This window comes from Lissotriton helveticus, chromosome 3_1, assembly GCF_964261635.1.
Source record: "Lissotriton helveticus chromosome 3_1, aLisHel1.1, whole genome shotgun sequence".
In the NCBI taxonomy this organism is placed as follows: Eukaryota; Metazoa; Chordata; class Amphibia; order Caudata; family Salamandridae; genus Lissotriton; species Lissotriton helveticus.
Genome location: NC_136061.1, coordinates 1,159,697,846 through 1,159,715,590, shown reverse-complemented (window position 1 = coordinate 1,159,715,590; position 17,745 = coordinate 1,159,697,846). Strand labels below are relative to the sequence as shown.

General features: G+C 48.5%; 1 protein-coding gene across 2 annotated transcripts in view; it reads left to right on the top strand.

Moving 5' to 3' along the window:
- Positions 1-17,745, top strand: part of LOC144823334 (mitogen-activated protein kinase kinase kinase 6-like) — a 1,091,718-nt gene that overhangs the window by 1,068,110 nt on the left and 5,863 nt on the right. For both annotated transcript variants that reach the window (XM_078681777.1, XM_078681776.1), the window contains exon 28: positions 963-1,039. In XM_078681777.1, the coding sequence (XP_078537903.1) occupies positions 963-1,039 (77 nt within the window). The remainder of the gene's footprint in view (positions 1-962; positions 1,040-17,745) is intronic.

Sequence of the window (17,745 nt, the reverse complement as noted above, 5' to 3'; positions counted from 1 at the left end):
GAAGACGTGCAAATGAGTTTATTGGTGACTTGGAAAGTGGAGAGAGGGCAGAGGCAACATCATTTCATATGGCAGATAGGGACTAAAACGTGCGTAGACACGTAGAATACAAAAGCATACCAAGACTAAAATCAGCAGCAGAGGAGAAGATGGGCAAACATGGGCACCACGAGCGAGCAGGACATTTTTTTATTTGATTTTGTTAGGATGAGAGAGAGAAGAGGGTAAAGGAGGCTAAAATGTGACTCATCAGACAGGAGCTTGAAGATGCAGAGTCTCAAAGGAAATGCAATTGGAGAGCAGGTGTTTTCCAGTTGTAAAGTGTGGGGAAATACCATAAGGTTGTGGTTAAGGAGCAGATTGTCTGGACTTGGTAAGTGAAATGTGAAGGAAGTGGAGCAAAGGATGGAGTGATCATCCGAATTGTTCCTTTCGAGTGTTTCGAGTAGGCTACATATAGACAATGGCTTTGAATGACAGGAACTGCCATGTTTCAGTGGCGCCCTAACATTGGAATTGTTTGTGCCAGGAGGTATTATTACGAGAAAAGGGGAGGCTCCCTTTTGTGTTGTGTGTGAAGGCAGCAGTGGATGCCCACTTGGCCAGTAGGGATGGTGCCAGGGCATAGCCCTACCTGGAATGATTGTTTGTGAAATGTCCCTCCTCAGAGAACTCCTTATAAATGGTTGTGTCGGCTGTTATTGCGCATCATGTCTGTAAAGATGATAAAAGTCCTCTGTTAGCCTGTCACAGAAACTCCAATTTATGAGGGCTCGTACATATAGTACATGTTGTCTATACTGTCCCCACCTGCCACTCCTCTCTATGTCCTTGGGTGTACAAAGATGGTATGCGGTGTGGGACCCGCCAGACGCAAAGTGTGTGCACGTCCCTGCCTCCCTTTACGTTCACTCTTACCAGAGCAAGAGACATGCTAACGTATCGCTCTCTCCTCCTTCCAGATGCTCGCCCACCGCTTCACGCTGCAGGATTTGTTGACATGTGCGACTCGGAGTGATCTGCAGTACACAGGCATCAGGTAAATGGGTACCCATGCCGTTTCTGACCACACCTGCTGCCAGCTCAGGACACAGAGCTGGAAGCGATAGCGTCCAAATCCTTCACACAAGCGCTTCAACAAATGTCATATCCATCTGGCTGTTTGCGAACATCTTGAACTGCTCTGGTCTGATCTGATGGCTTTGATGTGCTTCTCATGTGTGTGAGGGAAGCTTTTGCTGTTTGAAATGTATGTGTCTCTTACTGTACCTTTGAGCGTGGTTTTCACTGCTGCCGTTGTGCTTTTACTTTTCTGTCCGAGGAACAATTGCCTCCTTGCTATTGGTGCTCATAAAGGACGTTTTTGCTGCGGGAAAAGGGGTTTTCGTGTATCTTGCTCTGCTTGTTAATACACTCTGGCAGATATTTCTACCTGCAGAGTCCTCACCTTTTGAATATTCCCAGGCGCCAGATTGGAACCAGAAATGTTGCCATTGCTCTCCTGAGGTGGTAGGTGGGGTCTGCTCTGTCTCGATGTCTGTTACTGTCCAGACATGAAGCCACTGAAGCCGTATAGCATCACACCAGCGCCATTATGTCCATTTCCATTTTTGTTCGCCATTTTACGTGGATCCATAGCTGCTTCTGTGGAATTTTCCACATAAAATTCTATATTTGTAGTGGTAGGGGAATGTCACCTCTTTAAATCAAAAATAAATAAAATCAAGTGCAAGTCCTGCTAGTCCCATCATGTAAACCCATTAGCCATGAGGTCTGATTGAGGGGGGTTCTAAGCACTACTCCAAGTTGTCACCATTGCAGCTTCATGCATTCAAACGCCATTAATGAGTAGGAGGTAAAGTTAATTATGGTAATCCTGATGGGCACCAGGCTTCATGCTGCTCGCACTCCAGGCCTGGGTTGAAGTTATGTTTGTTGCTCTCTTCCAAATCGTCCTCAGTCAAGCAGAGGTGCAGGCAGGATGGCATCACACCTACATGCTATTCCTGCTCCAGAGGTTGCTACCTACCACCAGCAGGGTCTTTGCCTGAGCCAGAGTAGGTGAACCCGGCTCAGTGCCTTGCATTTACGTGACTTGTCCACTTCGGGGGCTCTGAATCTACAAGAATACATAAACAAAATCTAATTGTTGAAAATTTACATTCAATACAGAAAACAAAAAGACTGTGCAAGGAGTTCATCATTACTAATCAATGAAACAATACTCAGCACTTCGCAGAACTTTCTTGTATCCTCTTCTCTGAATCAAAAATACACAACCTAACTCATATAGAAAGTGATAAAAAAAGTAAGAAAGGGTGGTGAAACAAAGTGAAGGATCAGTGAAAAGAAAAAAGGTTCACCAAACGAAATAAAATAACTTTACAAACTCCACCAGTGCTTGAAAATCTGGAGCCTCCTACACCAAAACTAACAAATCCATACTCACAATTGGAAAACTCTTCCACTATATGTATCTGCTCTAAATAACAAAGCACAAGTAACTCCGTGGTTAATACATGAAACACACTCCTACCCCCTTAGTGCCTCCACCATAAGCACATGGCTGTACCCACCTTACTCAATCTCTTGCGAACATGGCTGTGGTGACGGTCTAGTGGTTGCCGGAGAGGCGGAGACCGGAACTGGAAGGGCAGCCATCTTAGTTAGCGGCCGGACCCGACTGAGCGAGAGCGTTTCCCCGGCGCTCCGAGGAATAAAGAGTTATCTACACCAAGCTTTGTCCTCAGTGTATTCTTTGGGGTGCGGGGTCACCTCTATAAATGGCGACGAGGCGGGATCCGAGAAACATCGTGGACCCACGAAAAAAAAAACCTGAAATAGAATATACGCATCGGAGCGCGGCAGAGGGAAAACGTCAAGCCAGGCCACACGAGTGAGTACAGAGGCACGTGGGCAGCAAACCGGGCCAGAGCAGCCATCGCACAGCGGCGAAGCGCCAAGCACCACGGTTGATGCAGCAACTAGGCGCACAAGGGGAAAGTTAAACCCACGCAGCTAGCGGACACAGGAAGCCCAGGGCAGCGCGGAAGACGGAAGCCCAAGAGCTAGGCGACGCACCATACCCAGGGCCACGAGGGTGCCGGGGCGCCGCTACAGACAACCCCACAACGAGAGGGGCAAGGGCGCGAAACGACCAGACCGGTCTGGGGAGAGTGTACAGAACATAGGCCAGAGAGAGAAGGTGGGAAGCAATCCTGGAATCCCGAGGGGCATCAGGCAGTGACGACGGCAGCCCGACCCCAGTGAGAGGACGAGTGGAAAGGCAAGCACCAGGAAGCCCGCCTGGCGACAGCGGACAAGCCCAAGCGATACCAAGTGACAACGGAAATATGGCCGCGCCCTCCAACTCCCTCACCAGCATGGTGCTGTTCCTGCCAAAAAGAGGCGAACCCATGATGCCGTGGGAGGACTGGAAGATGTACTTTCTCAATTATTTGTCGGCACTAGAGGAAGAGAGTGACGCAGACTACTTCAGCCCACAAAGGAAGAAGATACTCCTGCACAATCTAGGCCCGGAAGTGTACGACAACATAGTGAAGATAACAAGGCCAGCGACGGACACGGACGTGTTCCAACACGCAATAGAAGATCTAGATGCTCACTATTGGCCAGTCGTGTGTATGGCCATAGACCGATGCAACTTCTTCCAAAGGAAGCAAGAGAGCGGCGAGACTATCGACGAATATGTAGCAGCGCTACAGAAATTGGCCTTAACGTGCAAGTTCGGAGCACTACATGACGAACTGGTGAGAGATCAAATCATCATGCATACATCTAACACTGCAGTGCAAGAAAAACTGTGGGTTAACGGAGATGCGCCTCTCAAGGAGGTATGGGCCTTGGTGAAGAAGGCTGAATTGTCCAAAAGATGTGCAGAGGCGGCCAGGAAGGACACGAATAGCAAACCGACAGTATGTAGAGTGATGGTGAATAATAAAGGAGACAAACCTAAGCAAACGGGACCAACCAGAAGCCAATACTCGAAAAGAAACCAGCAAAGCGCCGGAGCGACGCAGAAGATGAGTTGGGAGAAAAAAGCAGGTTGCTACCGGTGTGGAAGCAGCGCACACGCAGGAAATGACAAAGTGTGTCCAGCATTCAAAGCTAAGTGTGCATACTGCAGAATATTTGGCCATTACGAAAAAGTCTGCAGACGAAAGCCCAGAGGAGCAGCGGTCAAGTATATCGACCAGGGTAGCGCAGACGAAGAGGAGGCGCAGGGAGGAGAAGAGTACGGCGAAGAAGTTCTTTACATAGAGGACCAAGTGTTGGATGTGGATTGAAAAGGTTCCAGCAAACCGGTGTTAAAAATTAACATAGGAGGAGTGATGATTGACATAGTGGCAGACTCAGGATCTCCCATCACGATCGAACAAAGGAAGGTATGGGAAGAAGAATTCCAGGAAGTAATAAAGAAAGGACTACATCCCATGGATGTGAGGCCTGTCACCTACACGGTGCAAAGGATACCCATGGTGGGGTATTGTCCTTTATTGTTTGAGTTTAGAGGTCGTCAAGCCGAATGCAAGCTGTATGTGTCGGAAAAGGGGCCTTCGGTGCTCGGATGGAAAGACCAAAGTGTCTTAGGCATAAAACTCAATCCTGGAGGAGTGGAGAAGGTAATGCTGACGGATACGGAACAAGGCTACGAGGGAGAAGCGTGGAAAAGAGAGTACCCAGAGGTATTTAGTGGGAAGATAGGAAAATTAACAAAATTCACGCACATGATACACTTGAAGGAAGGAGCCAGCCCCGTGAGCCACAAGGCCAGAAACATTCCGTTCCGATGCCGAGAAGCGGTACAAGAAGAACTAGAAAGACTGGAGAAGAGCGGCATAATAAAGGCCATTGAAAGTGAGGAATGGCTATCACCCTTAGTGGGGGCACAAAAACCCAATGGGGAAGGTGAGGTTGTGCGTGGACATCAGAGAGCTCAACAAAAACATACTGGTTGACAATTTCCCACTCCAACGCATTAACGAGATGCTCACGAAAACCAAAGGAATAAAGTGGTTTTCCACGGTGGACCAATACTCGACGTACCATCAGGTAGCATTGCACCCCACATGCAGCCACCTCACATCCTTCATCACACCGTTCGGGTGCTACAAATTTGTGAGGATGCCATTGGGACTGGCATCAGCGGCTGCAGTCTTCCAAAAACTGATGCATAAGATGTTCCAAAAGGTGGAAGGCGTACAGTACTTCCAGGACGATATCCTCATAATGGGGAAGTCAAAACCAGAGCACAACGACAAGTTACATGCAGTACTGGAAATACTAAAGAACAACGGACTCACAGCCGAGTGGGGAAAATGCAAGTTTGGAGTGCAATCAGTGACCTACCTAGGACATGAAATCAGTGAGAAAGGTATTGAACCAAAGAGAGCCAATATGGCGGTGATAAGAGACGCACCAGCCCCCTCAAGAAAGGAAGATGTCAGGTCATTCCTAGGAATGGCAGAATTTTACAGCAAGTTCATCTCACATTTTGCTACAAAAACCCACCACCTTCGACAACTGCTGAAAGAGAAAAACGGGTTCAAATGGGAAACGGAGGAACAGGAGGAGTTCGTGGCTTTGAAAAAGGAAATGAGCGAGGCGATACCGCTCAAGGGGTTTGACCAGTCAGCAACATCGATACTAACCACGGACGCCAGCGACAGAGGGCTGGGGGCAGTGCTGAGGCAGAAAGTAAGTACAGGAGAAGTTTCCACGGTTTGTTTTGCATCTAGATCCTTAGCGCCTAACGAAGAACAGTTCAGTGTAATTGAAAAAGAGATGTTGGCCGTGGTATGGGCAATGGAACGTTTCAGGCAATTCCTATGGGGAGCTAAGTTCCTGGTACGCACAGACCACAAACCCCTGATAAAAGTGCCTACCTCCAATGGACATGCACACGCAACACCGAGGATAGCGAAGATGACGCTAAGACTGTTGGATTATGTGTACGAGGTGGAATACATACCGGGCCCCAGGAACAGAGTCGCGGACTTCTTAAGCAGAGCGGCCGCCAAGGAAGGAGTAGACGAACAGGAACCCCCGGATGGGATAGGTATATGGTGGCGACAATGCAAGACCTGGAACAATTCATTAGCGAGCAGGAATGGGCTGAGGCATACAGCCAAGATGAGACCCTGGAGGCGATCAAAGGGTATGTGACACACGGGTGGCGGGACAAAAGACACCTGGACAGCCAGATGAGGAAGTACTGGGAAGTTAGCGGAGAGCTATCGATCGGGGAGAATCCCACGTTCTTGTTGAGGGGGGACAAAGTAATTCCTCCCCAGAAGTTGGTGGAACACCTATTGGCGATTCTGCACGAAGGACATCAAGGAATGACGAAAACAAAGGCATTGGCGAAACAGGCCTACTGGTGGCCTGCGATAGACGCCCAAGTTGAGAAGTATGTGAGGATGTGTGAAGTGTGTTCCCGAGCGGACAAATCCCAAACCTTGGTAAGGCCACCCTTGGGGAAATTTCCAACTCCAGGCAGTCCTTGGGAAATGGTATCCATAGACATCATAGGACCCATCCTCAACATCGAAGGGGTGCAGAAGTACGCAGTTGTGATGATAGACACTAAAAGTGGCCGGAAGTGAAAGTAAAAGAGACAGTAGACACGGAGGCGGTGCTATCCTTCCTGAATGCTATATTCGTAAAAGAAGGGATCCCCAAAGTGATAACCTGCGATAATGGACCGCAGTTCGTGTCTGCCAAATGGGAGGCGTTTATGGCCCGGAACGGGATAGAGGTAAAGCATACCCCCATCTACCACCCGGCCTGGAATGGATTGGTCGAACGGTTCAACAGAGTGATCATGGGGACCATCCAAGCAGCAATCGGCGCGGGTCAAGATTGGGAGAAGGAACTGCCCAAAATGTTGTGGGCATACCGCATCACCCCGGGGAGCACAGGATACAGTCCTTTCAAAGTGTTGAAGGGAAGAGAACCTTTCACCAAGGACAATCTAGCATGGAGGCACATGGTAGTACAAAGCAAATGGTCCCCGGCAGTGGTGAGAAGGAACATGGAGAAAGCGCAGGCTGTGTACGCAGAACATTATAACAAACGGCGCAGTGTGCAAGGAGTGACCCTAGAGAAAGGAGACTGGGTGAGGGTGAAGGTAGCAACGATGAAAAGGAAGGGGGGAAGCAAGTTCACACCACCCCTCAAGGTCATTGAATCATACGCCCGATCAGCACTGTTAAGCGAGGGCAAAGTGTGGTCACAAGACCGGATGGCGAAATGTAACAAGATTTTAAAATGGGAGACTGCAACAGAAGGAGGACTGTACCCCGAAGTAGGCGAGGAAGAGCAAGGAAATGAAGGAAGGGTGGAAGATTCGAGAACTGTGAGTGAGCACGATAACAACAGGGAAGGAGAAGACAAAGGTACAGGAGACGAGGAGTCCCTAAAAGAAAGCAGGAGGGAGCAGGACAGAAGTCATCGAGAACTTGAGCAAGGAAGTAGCCATGAGAGGAGTTGGCAGGAGACTTCCCACAGAGTAAGCGACACATCGAAGGAGAAGGGGACGTTGAGAACGAGAGCAGGCAGAGTTGTGAGAGTTCCCAAGAAATTTGATGACTTTACCATGAGCATCAAGTAAGACTCTTCTTACGTTAGTATTACAAATTGTTTAGGGTGCTAAAGGGGGGAGATATGTGGTGACGGTCTAGTCGTTGCCGGAGAGGCGGAGACCGGAACCGGAAGGGCAGCCATCTTAGTTAGCGGCCGGACCCGACTGAGCGAGAGCGTTTCCCCGGTGCTCCGAGGAATAAAGAGTTATCTACACCAAGCTTTGTCCTCAGTGTATTCTTTGGGGTACGGGGGCACTTCTATAGTGGCTCGCTGTTAATACGAACTGTGTATGTCAGCGTTCTAAAAAGCAATAATGAAAGACAACTCAACAACTGTGCATCGGTCGTCAACCAGAATACTCCATGCCAGCTTTTCCATGCCGCAATTTCACCTGTCAATATCTCAAGAGTCACGACTAAATCTCCCTTCAGACAACATGGCGCCCGTTGAGCTCAACATCATGTAGTCCATCTTAACTTTTTGGCAGAGGTGACGGTTCACCTCTGAACTCGTCGATGACTATTGAGAATTATATCGCTTTGCAGCTGACGGCATCTTGTTTGAAGGGAGACTTAGTTGTGACTCTAGAGATATTGACATCTGGTTTCGGCGAATATACGTTTTCAGTTTAGATTGATTTGGATAGTTACGGTGACTTTGTGAGTCCTTCCAACATGGTGCCCGTTGAGCTCGACATCATGTAGTCCGTCTTTTAACTTATGGCATAGGTGACGGTTCACTTCCGGATGGAGTCATGGTAAAACTCGTCGATGACCATCGAGGACTAAACCGCCTTGCAGCTGACGGCATCTTGTCTGAAGGGAGATTTAGTCGGGAAAAGTGGTTTTCGTGTATCTTGCTCTGCTTGTTAATACACTCTGGCAGATATTTCTACCTGCAGAGTCCCCCCTTTTTTAATATTCTCAAGCGCCGGATTGGAACCAAGCACGTTTGCAAGAGATTGAGTAAGGTGGGTAAAGCCATGTGCTTATGGTGGAGGCACTAAGGGGGTAGGATTGTGTTTCATGTATTAACCACGGAGTTACTTGTGCTTTGTTATTTAGAGCCGATACACCTAGTGGAAGAGTTTTTCAATTGTGAGTATGGATTTGTTGGTTTTGGTGTAGGAGGCTACAGATTTTCAAGCACTGGTGGAGTTAGTAAAGTTATTTTATATAGTTTGGTGAACCTTTTTTCTTGTCACTGATCCTTCACTTTGTTTCACCACCCTTTCTTACTTTTTTATCACTTTCTAAATGAGTTAAATTGTTTATTTTTGATACAGAGAAGAGGATTAAAGAAAGTTCTGCGAAGTGCTGAGTATTGTTTTGTTGATAAGTAATGATGAACTCCTTGCACAGTCTTTTGTTTTCTGTATTGAATGTACATTTTCAACAATTAGATTTTGTTTATGTATTCTTGTAGATTCAGAGCCCCTGAAGAAGGGCCCAGGGCCCGAAATGCATTGGGCACAATGAAAGATTGAAATGAAATTTTAAGTTTCTATTTTCATATGATTTTTTAACAGAATCAAGCAAGAAGTGTATTAAATACAAAAAGCTAATGTTTACTTACAAAAGATTCGAGTTGGATTTTTGAGTTTAAGTATGAATTTCTTGTGTGCAAGAAGTTTGGAATAAACTGTTGTATGAATTAATGTTAACAAAAATTGTTTGCAACTGCATTGAGTACATGTGCATAGTGGACAAGACAATGTGACTTGAATAAAGTTGGTTTAGTTCAGGGCATGGATCCGACAAACGTGCCACCACTGTAAGGTGCCATCCCCATTTCCATCCCAGATTCCAAAATGGAGCCAGAGGTGCGTCATCCGACTCCTGTGTAGAATTTTTGTCGTTTCTCCTGGTGTGAAAGGTATGTCTAATAGGAAAGCTTGCTTAAAGCCCTGCTGTGCCTCTCACTGGCAGATGTTGATGGCTGACCCACCTCTGGTTCCTTGAGCGTGACCACAACGTGAAGACCTACATCTACTGCGGTGTCATGCACCCCAAGGCTTTGAGGGAACGGTTTGCAAGCTCCTTGCTGCTCGACGGTCTCGATCCCGGTCGAGAGGAAAGTCCTGGGATCTGTCACAGAACCATCAATAGTCGAAGTTGTCCGGGCGTTCGATCCACAAGAAGAAAGATAGTAAGAAGTCGAAGTGATCTTCATCTTCATCCCGTCCGTTAAACTCATCTGACAAGACGAGGGAGCGACGTCATTCTAGGACTGGCTCCGCGGTTGAGCCTGCACCTCCCTGTGTTTCCGGAAGCCGGAAAGACCCCTGCCCAACTCTGCAAATTTTGGACCTCATATTTGGCAACCCATCCCATCTGGTGCACTTTCGGGCCCCACACGTTCGGAATCACCACCAGAGGGTCCGCCCTGGCGCCTGTTGGGCCCCTAGGATCCACTGATGCATCTGGACAACCGCCGGTCATACCACCTCCACCTTCCCTGATGCCGGCCCCTATGTTGATGCCTCTGGCACCACAGGCACCCTTTGGGGGTCTCGTCCCCATTGCAAACACAAGGAGATGATGGACGAAGCGCTAAAACTTTTCTGACACTCACCCCCAGGCTCAGATCAGGGTTGAATCAATCATCGTTCTTGAGCTCACTTTGCCACCACAGTTCAGAAACAGCTATATGCAAATCGGTCTTGAACCTGTGCCTCATGGGAACAGTCCAGCCCGACCTGCCAACCCATGTCTTCCCTGGACCGGAAAAAAGCATCCTGGGTAAGGTGCCGTCCCCATTTCCATCCCCGATTCCAACACGGAGCCAGAGGTGTGTCATCTGATTCCTGTGCCGATTGAAGCAGCCTTGCCCTCCAGACAGGAGCCTGAGCTCTGTTCATATGGGCTGGGACTTGAGGAAGATTGGGAGGTGTCACTGGACCCTGAGGAATACCAGCCATTAGACCTCAACATTGACTGATGCAAGGAATTGGCAGACACCAGTGGACTGGACACCTCCCCAGATACTGGCATGGTCTCTCCACCTACCATGGCTACAGAGCAGGAAGCTTCTTTTGATATTGTGGTTAAAAGTGTGGCAGAGGTGCTGGACCTTAGCCTGCTCTCAGTGGCAGTCAAGACTAATGTCTTGACAGAGGTGCTTCAGCCGGGAGTGGCCCCCTCTGAACTGCTTCTCCTGTTTAATGAAGCCCTTAGGGACGTCCTGCTTGGGACCTGGTCCAAGCCCTGCACATGGACTCCTGTAAACAGGAAAATTGCCAGCGGCCATCACCCCGCCCCAGGGGGTCCCAAATTCCTAATGCAACACCCTACCCCTGAGGGCTTGGTGGTCAAATCCTCTCCTTTCCATGTAAACCCTGGTGCATTCCCTATCACCCCACCAGATAGGGAATCCAAGAGACTGGACACATTAGGCAAGTTGTTTTCTTCCACCAGCCTGGCACTGCAATCAGTGAACAATGCTTGCCTTTTGGGCTGTTAATCCCATGCACTGTGGGATTCAGTTGTGCAGGTGCTGCCCATGGTCGCGGAAGAGACCAAGGTAATTCTCTCCCAAGCGATAGAAGACAGGAGAGATGCAGCCAAGTTCACGATCAGATGTGGGCTGAAAACGAGCGACTGCTAGGCAGAGCGGATTCTTTGTCAGTGGCCCTAAGACGCCATGACTGGCTGAGAACGACTGGCTTTTCTTGGGATGTCCAAGCCTCACTCGTGGACAAGCCCTTTGATGGCTGTTGTCTCTTCAGAGATCAGGCAGACTCAGTGCTGGAGAGCTTCAAGGATACAGAGGTATGGCCAGGTCCTTAGGATTTTTCATGGCCCCCAGCCAACCCCAGTCCGCCTTCCTCTTCTTTTGTGACCGTGTCTTTACCTACCTAGCCAACAGGGCACGCAAACCCCCCCATCTGTTTGTCCGAAAGTGCAGTACTCCCAGATGTCATAAGTCAGGCTGCCAGAGGTCAGGCGAGTGCACCAACCCCCAGGAGCTGCACCCTCCAATCCTTTTAAGTTCGCCCCCAAACATCATGGACAGCCAGTGGGAAGCAGGATACGCCATGACCTGCACCACTGGAGGTTGATGACATCAGACCGCTGGTTTCTCCAGAATGTCTGAAGGGGCGACTCCCACCCCTTTGTGTCTACCCCATGCCACCCACTTACATCAGGCCGAATGAGGACCATCTCTTCTTAATTCACCAGGAAGTGGCAGCTCTCTTGTTCAAGGAAGCCATAGAGAGGGTTCTGATGCCAGAAGTAGGTTACAGTTGTGTTTCCTGCTAATTTCTGGTGCCCAAAAAGGATGGAGGCCTTTGTGATAACCTAGACCTGTGCCATCTCAAATGCTCATGCTCGCTCAAGTCCTGTCTGTACTGGACCCCGGAGACTGGATAGAAGCATTGGACTTGCAGGACGAGTATGGCCACATTCCTGTCCTGCCTACTCACAGATGTTACCTGCGGTTCTCTGTGGGCCACAAGTAATTTCAGTGCACCATACTCCTTTTGGGGCTACCGACACTCCGTGAGGGTTCATGAATGTGATGCCGATGGTTGCAGCTTATCTGCCAAGATCTGTGGTACCAGTCTTCCCCTGTCTCAACGACTGGCTGTTGAAGGCGGGCTCGCCCCAAGTGGTCGTCTCCCACCTCCAGACTACGCAGACCACCTGCACTCACTGGGGTTCACTATCAACGTGCAAATGTCACACCTGACTCCCTTCCAGATGTTCCCTTTCATCAGAGCTGTTCTGGACACAGTGCAGTTTCAGGCTTAGCCTCCCGAACGCGAGTCCAGGATGTTCAGGCTAGGATACCGGTGTTTCAGCCTCTATCCTAGGTTTCAGTGAGTTTGACTCTGAGGCTGCTGTGCTTCATGGCCTCCTGCATACTCCTTGTGACACATGCCCGTTGCCATATGCTGGCTGTGCAATGGGACCTGAAGTTCCATTGGGTGCAGCATATGAGGAATCTCTCTGAGATGGTCCAGTTCTCAGAGGGAACTGCACAAGAGCTTCAGTGGTGGTTAACAAATCACAATTGGGTCAGCAGCAGACTCCTCTCCCTTACCCAACCAGATCTGACACTGGTGACAGATGCGTCATTCCTGAGATGGGGACAGTTGGAGATCAGAGGACTCTGTCGGAATTGGGACTCCACATCAACCTACTGGAGCTCAGGAGATCTGGCTGACGTTGAAAGACTTTAAACCCTCCATGAAGGGAAGGCTAGTGCAGGTGTTCAAAGACAGCATCACCTCCATGTGGTGCTGCAACAAACAAGGCAGGGTGGGGTCGTAGAACCTTTGTGGAGAGGCCTGCAACTCTGGACATGGCTGGAATGTCAGAACATTTCCCTGGTGGTTCAACACCTGTTTGTCACAGGCTTCCTGAGGAGGGTGTAGTACACAGACCATGCCAAGACTCTTCCTGTGTCCCCCACTTAAGCTCCTGTTCAGAATAGACCTGCTCTTGCAGTCAGAGAGGCAGGTTCTACATTCCTGAGTGTGTTTAAACATATGCCCGAGGTAACTGACATAATCCAAGAAGTTTGGTTACGCCGGAATGATTTTATTGCTTGATGGCCAAAGGAGTGTTGATCCTCTCAAGGAGCTATTTTCCAATGCTTTGCACTTTTGTTGACCCACCAGGGTTGTCCATTGGGTACAGTTAAGGGCTATGCTGTAGCCTTACCAGATGTCATCTGTTTGCTAGACCAATCCTCTTTGTTCAAGTCCTTATCCCTAATAGTCCTGATGTTTTTAAAGAGGCTTCAACCTTCCCCTCCCCTCTCCAAAATACCCATGTGAGTGGCGCTATAATTTCAACAGTGGCATTATATCCTGGCAGTAACCCAAGCAGAGACCATGTCTATGCCACCCACAGGTACAGGTAAGCAATTGCAAAATTTCCAGATTCACTTCAATGCCTAGGGATATTCAAAAGATGAGGAATCTACAAGTAGAGAATGCACTAGAAAGGTCGTTACCAAAGGCAAGTATTTTTGTCTCCATCTTCAGCCATTTACATAATTACGTAATATACAAATCTCTAAAAAACCTAAGTGACCTGGTTGCTAAAATAACATACAAATTCAACTTTTGTTAACCACAAAACTAGAATTTGCAATCCTAAATGGATTTGCTCGTAAGTAGGAATTTTACAGGTGAGAAACTCTCACAGATACGTAGGGGGAGTTCCAGAATAGGAGCAACTGTAAAAGTTTGTGAACACTCCTAAAGTCGCAATTTTGTTGATATAAGCATTAAGGGATTCTCCCACTCTTGCATTTTATGCAGAAGATACCAGAGCAAAGAATCCTCAACATTATAGAGGAAGAAGCAATCTATTGTCAGAAGAGAGACCCTGCTTATGTCACCTTCACCATGAGAATAAATCCTTGTTACCTTCTACAGTAATATCTATCCTTATATTTCCATTAAGCTTTAACAATAGGATTGCACCTCATCATTTACTCGCGAGAGACCATATTTAACACAGGACATGTTAGCGTGACATGTGTGATCAAATCACAACAAGGTCTGTGTATTGTCCTTGTAAATGACCCTGTGATGTAAAACAAAAAATATATATAAAATACAAAAAAAACAGGCTTAATGAAGGCTCTGCTGAATCATATGGGTTAAAGGCTGTTTATTCGAGATTGGTAACATTTCAACAAATGTGGTTCCTTATATTAAAAAACTGCAATAAGCCTAGTGCCAAATCTCTGATCCTTGTAGACTTGTGGTGAACCAATAAGATGTCATGTTCAACTGTGTTAAATGCCGCTGATATAGTAAAGTCAAGCTGCCCAAGATAAATGCTTGAGGAGAGGGATTGGCCAATGAGTGTGGACTTTCTTGGCACTTTTTTAGGTGGAGAGGGGCAGTGCCTTGATGATGTGGGGAATGCAAAAAGAAAAATTGTTGGACAAAATGCAGAACAATGTCATACATTCACCCCAGTACAGCGATCTGAGCCTAAATCCATCGTTTTTTTTGCTCACCATGCTATTCCAGTATGGAACCAGTCAAATGCAAATCAGTCTTGACTCTGTGCCCAATGGGAACAGTCCAGCCTGAACTGCCAGACCAGGTCCTCCCTGGACTGGAAACAAGCATCCTAGGACCGGTTTCGGGCTTTCAGCCCTCATCAGCCTGGATAGCTTGACTCCAGTGGCATGGAGAGCACGGTCACCGGTTCAGGGAAGATCTGGCTTGGCAGTTCGGGCTGGACTGTTCCCATGAGGCACAGGGACAAGACTGATTTGCATTTAGCTTGGTCTGAACTGAGGTGGCAGAGTGAGCTAAAGAATGATGGGGGATTCAACCCAGATCTGTGACTGGGGGTGAGTGTCTGAAAAGTTTCAGCGCTCCATACATCTGATAGACATCTAGCCGCAGATTCCTTAACTTAGAATATCCGCAAGCGTGAGACTGGATTCGGAAATGTTTTGCAGCAGCAGTTTTGCCCTGACGTCGTCCACGTACGTGACGTCAGCGAGGTCATACAAGTCCCTCCCGGCGCGCTGACGTCCGTTTCCTTCTTTTCCCGCGTGCAACGCAGATCCTGAGTGAGTTTCTTTGGCCTGTTTTCAGGCCTCATTTTGGACGCTTCGCGTCGGGAACAGTGTGCGATGCCTTCGGGCTTTAAATCTTTTAATTCTCGTTCGCGGCAAATGTCTGCGACGGACCCGCATCTTATTTGTATGTGGTGTCTGGGCGAGCACCATGACTCCACGGACTGTGAAGCCTGCCAACGTCTGAAACCGAAGTCTCGGCGGAAGTGCCGTATGAAGCTTCTCTCGGCATGGCTGTCTCAGTCAGAGTTGTCTCGCCCCCCGGCCTCGTCGTCGTCTGCAGGTCCCTCTACTGTTCGTTCTGCCATCGATCGCATTCTGGGTTCCGGGGCAGTCGTTCTCCATGTGGTAAGTTCCCTGGTGCCATCTGCTTTCGCCATGGTATCCACCTCCTTTGGAGGTTTCATGGTCTCTTCTTGCAAAACGGCTCCTACCTGCCCTTACTGTTCTAGGTATGGTCCGTTATATACATGTTCATGCTCCTGGCTCGTTCTGTCTCTACATAATTGTATGTTTATACATTTATGTCTACATGCCAGTTGCCTTGGAATCCTCTTCCTAAGTCGCCACCTCTCGTCGAGGCCGCGAGGTCTGGACCAATATCTCCATGTGCGGGGGAGCTTTTCTGAGTTGTTGCAAGTTGCCCATAGGTTCCTCCTTGCTTCCGCTTACTGGAGTGTTTTCACAAATTAACATACGCTCCCTTTTTGATGTTCAACGCTGTGCGTGTTTTTCTGGAGTGTTGATCTTGGATGCTGAGACTTTTTCCACCATTCGTTAACTTAGTGTTTCTGGCCTCTTCCTTCGAATATGCCTACTCTTGTTAAAGCTACGCCTGCGGGACAGTTCTTTTGATGGCAGTGGTCATTGATTACTGTCTACAAGTCTGTATTGTGGGTTGTTTCTCACTTTAGACTCATGCTGCGCGGTCGGACACTCTTGTGTTCCTGTGTAAGCCAATTTAAGGTCTCTATGGCCGTTTGCCGGCGAAATATTCTACATGCATCAGCGGGTTGGGTATTGGTGCTATTGCCCCTCATTACCCTTTTGGGGTTGGGTGAGCACTTGACGTGCTTCTTGTCCTGATGGCTATTCCCAAAGCATTGCTCAGGTTCTGGCTCTTGCCACCAGCTCCTTCGGCTTCCTTCTATAGGCTAGTTTGTAGGCGCTGGTTGCATCTCTTCAAGTTCATTTCAAGCTTGGGTCAGTGCACTCATTGTGCGCCATTTAGCGGAGAGTGATCCATCTTCCTCTCTTTTTCTTTGCTCTGGTATAGGGCTTATGCCTCTCTACCTGTCATTTTTTGTATGAGTATGGTGTGGCGCCATTCTGGCATGTTTTTTGGACATCTTCTACCCTGTGACTTCTGCTCTTCGAGCTGCCGGGGTTGCTGTTGGGCTGTTCTGCCACAGCTTTCCCCCCTTATCCGTCACTATGTTGCCGGATCAGATGCTTGGTGCTTTCTGTTGTCCTGTCGCAGACCCGCCTCCCTTTGGGGTATGGCTTTTGTATCTATTCTAAGTTAAGGAATCTGCGGCTAGATGTCTCTATCAGATGTACGAGTTACTTACCTTCAGTAACGATGTATCTCGTAGAGACGTTGTCTAGCCGCAGATTCCTTAACGCCCACCCAGCCTCCCCGTTCTGCGATGACCTTGCCTGGTGGTGTTCTCCGCTGGCCTCTTCAGTTGCCATTGGGTTATATCTCAAAGGGGTTCAGATTGTTGCACTCCCCTGGGTGCTTTCATATACAGTACACCTCTGCTGAGGGGCTTCTTTTCTGTTATATGGTGCCTTTGATTCACGAGGAGATTCGTTTTCCTCTCCAGTTCCCTTCCCTTCTGTCTTCTCTACTGCCTCTGGGTCCTGGTCTCCTCGTGGTCATCCTCTTTGAGGGTCGGTTGTGCTCTGTTTCCCACCTCTGTTTTTAGAGGGGAAAGACCAGTTTTCTCATTCTGTCCTACAGTGGGCTGTTCTTTCTGTGGTCCGTTCTTAGTGGACGGCACAGTTCCACATGGCACTATTAGTCTATTTTGGTGTGTTGAGATGTTCTTCCATTGTTGCACTTGTGAAGTGGCCTCTGCATAGCTTGCAGGCTTTCTCACAGCTTCCACTTATATGTGTAGGCCGGGTCAATTCTGTTTTTAAGATGGTGTCTTCCACCATCCTCCTCCTTTATTCACGGATCTTTGATCCCTCACACACTGTTCCCATACTTTCACAGTTTTTGGTTGGTGGCTCTGCGTTGTGCCGCGCTAAAGTTTATCCGAAGAAAACTGACGTCAGCGCACCGGGAGGGACTTATATGACCTTGCTGACGTCGCGTACATGGACGACATCAGGGCGGGGTCATGTGGCGCCGTCCCCCAGCAGGCAGAGGTGCTGCTGCAAAAAAATTCCGGATCCCGTCTCACGCCTGGGGATATTCTGAGTTAAGGAATCTGTGGCTAGACAACGTCTCTACCAAATACATTAAGGAATCTGTGGCTAGACAACGTCTCTCTACCAGATACATCGTTACCGAAGGTAAGTAACTCGTACAGCATCTCCTTGTGTTTGCTTTGTTCGCCCGAAGTTGGCAGG